The 8,143-nt window shown below is 40.8% G+C and overlaps 1 protein-coding gene across 3 annotated transcripts in view; it reads left to right on the forward strand.

The window, feature by feature from the left end:
* The window catches only part of HUS1 (HUS1 checkpoint clamp component), a 109,904-nt gene extending 103,191 nt beyond the window's left edge, over positions 1-6,713 (forward strand). For 2 of the 3 annotated variants that reach the window (XM_070767117.1, XM_070767119.1), the window contains one exon: positions 3,858-4,038. In XM_070767117.1, the coding sequence (XP_070623218.1) occupies positions 3,858-3,940 (83 nt within the window). In that variant the 3' untranslated portion in view covers positions 3,941-4,038. Of the gene's footprint in view, positions 1-3,857; positions 4,039-5,756 lie in introns of those variants that run through there. The other variant, XM_070767118.1, reaches the window with a different exon arrangement.
* The last annotated feature ends 1,430 nt before the right edge of the window (positions 6,714-8,143 follow it).

Raw genomic sequence — 8,143 nt, forward strand, 5'->3', positions numbered from 1 at the left:
AATGCGGAAACCAAGGGTTCTCAGCCAAGACTTCTGAAAGAGACCGAGCTTTATGCAATCTCTCTTGGGATTAAAGGAGCGGGCACCCTTACACAAAAAGAGGCGCTAGAAACACACGCTCAGTATCGGAGCTTCTTTCCTGAGCCCGAGATATCAAGGAAGAGATTTGGAGGTGGGGGGTGGAGGTGCGTGTGTGAGAGAGAGAGAGAGAAAGAAAGAAAGAAAGAAAGAAAGAAAGAAAGAAAGAAAGAAAGGAGAAAGGTCCTTTCTCAGAGTCCAGAGATCTATAGGCTGATGCTTCTTTTATAAAAGAATCTCAAGGGGGGGGGGGCTGGCAATGAAAAGAATCCAGAGCCCTGGAATAAAAGTTAAGCCGGGCTGTTCAGAGGCACAAAAGCACAATCCCTTCGCTAGAAACACATGCTCAGACGTTAGTTTTGGTAGGGGCAAATCATTTATTCGGAAAGGGACTGGTTTCAGGGCTTTGAAAAAGTTACGATCTGAAGTCGATTGTCCCAAAATGCTTGGATTGGTAAATTGCTTTCGCTGGTTCCTTTTAAGTCATTTGTTGCTTGGCCAGAAATTGTAGACCAAAGAATAACAGAAGATTTCAGGCATGGACTTATGGTTGCAAGATTTCCTCTCAGGTCAGATGGCAACTTGATCAGGTCCAAAAGTAGGGGAAGGGAAGGGAAGGGAAGGAAGGAAGGAAGGAAGTTACGAAAACTCCGGGGAGGGGGCTGGAGAGAAACACTCCCCACAAAACTTCCTCCCCTCCTTCTTTTTTATAGTGAAACTGGAGTGGGGGAATATTATTGGACCGAACAGAAAAGCGGGGAAAAGAGGGTCATGAAGGGAGAACTTTCGCTTCTTCCACCGTCCGCTTGCCGAACATTCCCCCTTTGATGTAATGTAACAGAGAAACATTGCTGTGTTTTGGCGAGCCTTCTTGAGCTGCCTCGTCCTTCCAGCCGGGAGCATGCTGGGAACAGTAGTCCTCAGACTCAATCACCTGGCAGAGGGCGGTGTGATCCCTTCGGTGGGAACTACATTGCCCATGAAACCAGTCCTGCAGTAACCATGTGGCTGTGCTGTTGAGCTCTCCCCCCAATCAGGTTTTAAAAAAGACAACAGAGGGTGGTGGAGGTGACTTCCCAGCTGAAGTGTACCCCCCCCCCCCGCACATTGGGCTCTGCAAAGCTTCTTTAAGTGCTGTAACTCCCCTTTGAAAAGCCCGCCCAATTTCCTCATCAGGTTTCCCCAATCCTGCTTCTAGTGAAGAGATTGGGCTTTTGTGCCAGTTTGACTTTTATTCCAGGGCTCTGGATTCTTTTCATTGCCAGACCCCCCCCCCCTTGAGATTCTTTTATAAAAGAAGCATCAGTGTAGATCTCTGTGGACTCTGAGAAAGGACCCTTCTTCTTTCTCTCACACACACGTACCTCCACCCCCCACCTCCAAATCCGATACTGAGCGTGTGTTTTCTGTGTTTCCTCAGTATCAGAGCTTCTTTCCTGAGCCCCAGATATCAAGGAAGAGATTTGGAGGTGGGGCGTGGAGGTGCGTGTGTGTGTGAGAGAGAGAGAGAGAGAGAGAAAGAAAGAAGAAGGGTCCTTTCTCAGAGTCCACAGAGATCTACACTGATGCTTCTTTTATAAAAGAATTTCATAGGTAAACCTATGAAGGTCCCACTAAAATGAACAACAACAAAAACATCAGTGTTTAATGAGTGTTTACTTATCTCGCCTTGGTCTAAAATTTCTGTCTGCTTTCTTTACTGTTTATTAGAAACAGATGTACCATCATTTATGCAATCATTGATATTCTGACAAGCCAGAAACTGTAACCTGAGACAGACTTTCAGTGACACACCATGTACATTACCCTAAATACCATACAAGTATTTCAATATTGCAGATGCAGACATGCAGTATTATCAGTGATACTGATATATAAGACTTTTAATTATGTGGGTACATTGAATAAACATAACTTTGAGTTTCAAATAACACTGATTTCATTGTTATCTCGGGTGACAATTGTGAAAAAAATTCAGGTGCTCAGGCATGAAAATGTGCCGCTCAGACACTATACTTTTCCGCCATCCCCCCCCCAAAATAATTAGAGGGAACATTGCTCTAGACCACAGGTGTAATGCAAATTCATGATCACACACACACACAAAATCAGATTTGTAGTGCAGTTGTGGCAGTTCCTTTGTGTTTTTCTTTTTTCTTCAATTTTTTTCCTAATATTTGCTCAGGCATGAAAATGTGCCACTCAGACACTATACTTCCCCCCAAAAAAAACAAATTAGAGAGAACATTGCTCTAAACCACAGGTGTACTGCAAATTCATGATCACACACACACAAAAATCAGATTTGTAGTGCAGTTGTTGCAGTTCCTTTGTGTTTTTCTTTTTTCTTCATTTTTTCCCTAATATTTATAGATTGCATTTAATCCTACCTTTACAGTAAATAATTAATGATTCCTTGACTATTTCTCTGTGTTTTTATCATTCTTTGATTTAAAAATCTTGCTTTGTTATAGCAGGTATTATGCAGAACTGAAATTCTGAGTTTCCTATTCACTACTGAGACCGAAATTATTCTGATCAAGTGTCAAGGAAGGTTTTATAATCTTCCAGTTAAGTAGTCCTCAACTTATACTGTTCCTTTAACAACCATTTGAAATTATTGTGGTCATGGAACTGGTGTTTCATGGCCAATAAATTACTCTTGGCCATTGTAAATGGTTGTACCTCGGGCTGGTTAAATTTATGACCAGTGGTATTCATTGGTCATGTAACTGCAGTTTATGGTTATTTTTGCTATCTTTTGATAAAAAATGCCATTCAAATGAATGGGTTTGATTAATACCTACTATACAGTGGAGGGGAAAAGTATTTAGTCAGACAGCAATTGTGCAAGTTCTCCCACTTAAAAAGATGAGAGAGGCCTGTAATTGACATCATAGGTAGACCTGAGAGACAACATGAGAAAATACATCCAGAAAATCACATTGTATGATTTTTAACGATTTATTTGCAAATTATGGTGGAAAATAAGTATTTGGTCAATAACAAAAGGTCATCTCAATACTTCGTTATGTATCCTTTGTTGGCAATGACAGAGATCAAACATTTTCTGTAAATCCTCACAAGGTTAGCACATGCTGTTGCTGGTATGTTGGCCCATTCCTCCATGCAGATCTCCTTGAGAGCAGTGATGTTTTGGGGCTGAAACTGGGCAACACGGACTCCGTCCCAAAGTTTTTCATAAGGTTGAGATCTGGAGACTGTCTCTCATGGTTAAGGTCTACCTATGATGTCAATTACAGGCCTCTCTCATCTTTTTAAATGGGAGAACTTGCACAATTGGTGTCTGACTAAATACTTTTTTCACCCACTGTACTTTCTTTGCAACAACCATAGAAAAGGGGTCTAGGGCAATTAACCATATCCAACTCACATCCAGTTTGCTGCGGCCAACTTCCAAATTGCCATGGGTCAACTTGTCATGGCCAACTCGCTGTAGGACAGCTCACCTTGAAACTGTCATTTCACTTGAAGAAATGGTGAAGTGCTGTAGTTGTGTCATGGTGAATTGGCCATGGTGAGTTGACTAGCAAGATGGCAATAGTGAGTTGTCCCATTACAGTAGAAAGGCCAAGAAAATACTTCCAATAACATGTTTGCTTTGACTTATGACTAATTACTTATGAGCAGATTTCTGGTTCCAATTACAGTTGTAAATTGAGGATGTTTGCAGTCTTTATTGAATAGGAAACACTTGACAAATGTCCATGCTTCACACTGGGTTTTGTTATTCTTTAAATATGTTTTGTGTCTTGCAGATATTGTAAGTAAGAGAATTGTTCATTTCATCTTACTCCATGAGGACGTCTCTCTTCAATATTTCATTCCAGCCCTTGCATGAATTGAATGTCATTCTGGCTCATATCTTCAAGTTGTTGAAATAGGTTAGAAAAAATGAAGGGTATCTGTCTATTAAAAAGCCATTTTGTAGCCAATTTACTACCTCTCTCTTTCTGAGTATATGGAATATTTTAAAAAATCATGCAGAGAATGTGGGAAGAGAATAATCACTGAACTAAAGAAATATAACTTAAATAATTTGTTTTTACCTGTTTAGGAATAATGAACTCTTCAAAATCTCATTTTAACTTACAAAAACACAGATGATTGATAATGAGACTGCTGTCAAATAGTTATCTCTAGGAATATGTGACTTTTAGCATGAAAGTCTTCATACTCAAATTAAGAAAATTTTGGAAAAAGAATGAACTTCTGTATAATAGATTCAATTAAGCATTGACCTAGATAGTTGGGTACTGTTGGGATTTAATGTTTTGATGATAGAATACACAAGGAGCAAATTATATCATTCATATTATTTGCATGCAACAAATGTATTATGTGGAATAAATCTGTTCCAGTGTATACAAAAGATGTAAATTGCAGCAAAAATGTATACACTGGATGCAAGTTCTTTATAACAAACTTAGATTTTATAAAGTTTATAAACTAATTAAACATATGTAAATTTATAAACATGTCAAATAAACTTAGATAAATAATCATTTAAAATAAATCCCTATGGATAGTCAGACATATTTATGCATTAACCTTAAACATTATAAAGTGACGCATTAAGGAATAAAATAAGCTTTACAACGGAACTAACAGAAATTTCTGAAATTGGATTTGACAGTTGAATCCTAGGTAAGAGTGTAATTGTAGATGGCAGTGATGGGCAGCAGCCGAACATCATAGCAGATAAAAACAGTTGGGTGCCATGGGAGAAAGACATGAAAGACAGCTAAAGTTCAAGCAAAGTTAAGTAAAATTAAAGAAGAAAATGTTAGGAAGGAAAGAAAAGGACAATGGAAGAATTGGTGCTGCACAACAGACTGACAAAGCAATGGCCCAGCATGATATTTCAGAAAGGGGAGAAAAGAAGGAAGAAAAATAAAGTTAAAGTTAAGTAAAGGTTAAAGAGGAAAAGGGAAACAAACAGAACAGGAGGGGGGGGGAAGGATAGGGCAGGGGTGTACAACTGGTGTTGGGCTCAATTGATGCAGGTAAAGTTGGTGGCAATAGTGTTGGACAATATTGCTGACAGCAATTATAGACACAACTGAGATATGCAGCTAGAGACATTGACAATGGGTGTAAATAGTGATGTATGCAGCAGAGAGTAGGGGTGTGCACAGCTGGCAGCAGAGGTGCAAGGTAGCAGATGTAATGAAATGCTTAGCATGAAGAAGAAAGGAAAAATAAAGTTAAAGATGCAAAGAAAGCAGGAAGGTAGGGAGTTTGTGAGAGAAGGAATGGCATCAGGACTACAGCAGGATGTGTAGCACTATTCAACACTAGCTACAAGAGGGGATTCAACATTATTCCATTATTCATTGCTCAATTATTCAAACCTTTATTGTCAGAGGACAATGTGTGTACAATGAGATTGGCTGACCTTCTTTTTGGGCACTCCACCAACCCAATACAATTCATAGTGAAAGACAAAAAAAATCTCTGACCCAGTGAATTTTACTAACAAACACACAATTCTCCTTCTCCATGTAAACTTATTGCACATCACACCGACCCCACAAGTCAATCATACTATATTGTTGTAAAGTTATCTTCCATTCAGAAGTCTAACAGCCCTTGGATAAAAACTGTTCTTTGGGCTGTTTGTACTACCTATGTTTCTACTGTATATTTCTTTCCAGATGGCAGGAGAATAAAGAAGTGCTAACCATCCCTGAGGATTTTCCTCAGTCTTCTAAGGCAGCAAGCCCCAGCGATGTCATCTAGTGATATCAGGACAGCCCACAATGTTTTGTGCTGTGTTCACCACCCTCTGTAATGTCTATCCGTGGCTGTCAAACCAGCATACCACACCATAATGCAAAAGTGGATCGGCAAAAGTCATCAGTTGTTGTTTCACTTTGGGATTTCTTGCAAGACACTGAGGAAACTAAGTCTTTGTGGGCCTTTTTGGTCACCTGGGTCATATTGATTTTCCAGATGAGATTTTCGCTGAGGTAGACTCCCAGAAATGGAAAGGAGGAAACTCTCTCCACACAGCCCCCTTGATGTAATATAGGGAAGGTTCCTCTCTCTTCTTCTGGAAGTCTTAACACCATCTCCTTTGACTTGCTGGTGTTCAGATGCAGGTTGTTTTCCAAGCACCAAATGGATAATTTTTGAACCTCTTGGATACATCCACTATGATTTATAAATATAAAGAGTGCTAAAAAGTCTACCAGCTAACATTCTTTTTAATTATTTCTGGGAGGACACAATTACCACTAGGAGTCTCTTTAACCTTAAGACATCCGATCAGCTGGGATATCTCTTGCCGTGTAACTGGGCACCAGTATAGGGCTGGGTCCAAATTAATCTGGCTCTCACTCATTTCATGGGCAGGTCCATATACAACTCTAGAGAATATTCCTCCCAGGTATAAGTTGGCACTTGGTTAGTTCTGAGAGGAGATGGTTTTTCCAGTCCTCTAATGATACTCCTGTAGAAAGCCCCCCCCCCCCCATTGGTATATTCTGCTGGATGGTCCCAATTTAATTTATTTATTTATTTATTAATTATCTTTCCTCCTATTTATCCACGGCAACTTAAGGCGGTTTATAGAATATAGAACAAAATTAAACAATAAAAACTAAAAAAAAGAATCAAAATAATTTAATATAATACAATATAACAAAATCACCTCCCACAACTGCCCCAATGACAGTAGATCATACGAACCATTTAATGGGCTCCATCTTGCTCTGGGTTCACCAGGCCCACTGGCAGAACCAAGTCTTTAGCATTTTCTGGAAGACTATTAGAATGCGGGACATTCTAATCTCTGAGGGAATGATGTTCCAGAGAGAAGGAGCCACCATGGAGAAGACCCTCCTTCTGAGTCCCACCAGGTGTATCTCCCTCGGGGATGGGACCTGCAACATTCCTTGCCTCCCCACTCTGATGGGTCGGGTAGATGTGACTGGCAAGAGACAGTCCCTCAGGTAAGGAACCATTAAGGATACCGCCTTCTGCTGCATGAATCCCAATGACCCACAGAGTTGGCCTTCTTCCAGGTTCCGTCGGCCAGACAATGTCGTCTGGCGGGGCCTAGGGGAAAAGCCTTCTCTGTGGCGACCCTGGCCTTCTGGAATCAGCTCCCTCCAGAGATTCGCAGTGCCCCCACCCTCCTAACCTTTCGCAAGAATCTCAAGACTTATTTATGTCACCATGCATGGGGCAACTATATCAAGCCCCCCCCCCCCCGTTTAATAATGAAATATGTGGTTGTGGATGAATTGGCTGATTGATTTTACTGTATTGGGTTTTTAGTTGTAATTTTAATTGATTAGATTTGTTGCTGCATTGTTTACATTGTATCCTGTGAGCCACCCTGAGTCTTCGAAGAAGGGCAGCATACAAATCTAATAAATAAATAAACAAACAAACAAATAAATTTAATAATAATAATAATAATAGGTCCATACATGCAATCATTCTGTCTTGCACAGAAACCTGCCCTGTTAGAGGGAGGCCAAGTGCCATGGTGACATAGAGTTCCCTTTGTTCCACAGGGGAACCCCAACATCCATGTCACCTGGGAATCTGGTTCAATTAGAACCAAGTCAGAAGCGCCCTGGAGGGGCAGTAAAGAAGTTGGACACTGCCAGTGATCTGGAAGAGGGTGGCAAACCCCCCAGAGAGCCAATATAGAATCCACAACTGGTGGCATCAGAAAATGACTTGCCGGGGGGGGGGGACAGAGCCAGCTGCGGAGCGGGGTGGACAGTGTGAAGTGAAGCTCAGTAAAACACTTGACACTTTTGGGTGATCGATAAGCTTCTCAGAAGCTGTAGATCCTGAGAGAAGGGGCCAGAAGATAGGGGAGTCTTGGTAGATGATTTTGAGATTGGCAGACCAGAAAAATCCCCAGAGAGATCGATTGAACAAGGAAATGGTGCATTATGGCAACAGCACATGCTTCCAGCTGGAGGATTCTTAGCAATTACCAGCAGGACAAACGTGTAGGATAATTCTGTGAGAAGATTCACCAGGAATTTGATTGGAATAGATGAGGGAGACTAGAGATGAA

Source organism: Erythrolamprus reginae, chromosome Z (assembly GCF_031021105.1).
Source record: "Erythrolamprus reginae isolate rEryReg1 chromosome Z, rEryReg1.hap1, whole genome shotgun sequence".
In the NCBI taxonomy this organism is placed as follows: Eukaryota; Metazoa; Chordata; class Lepidosauria; order Squamata; family Dipsadidae; genus Erythrolamprus; species Erythrolamprus reginae.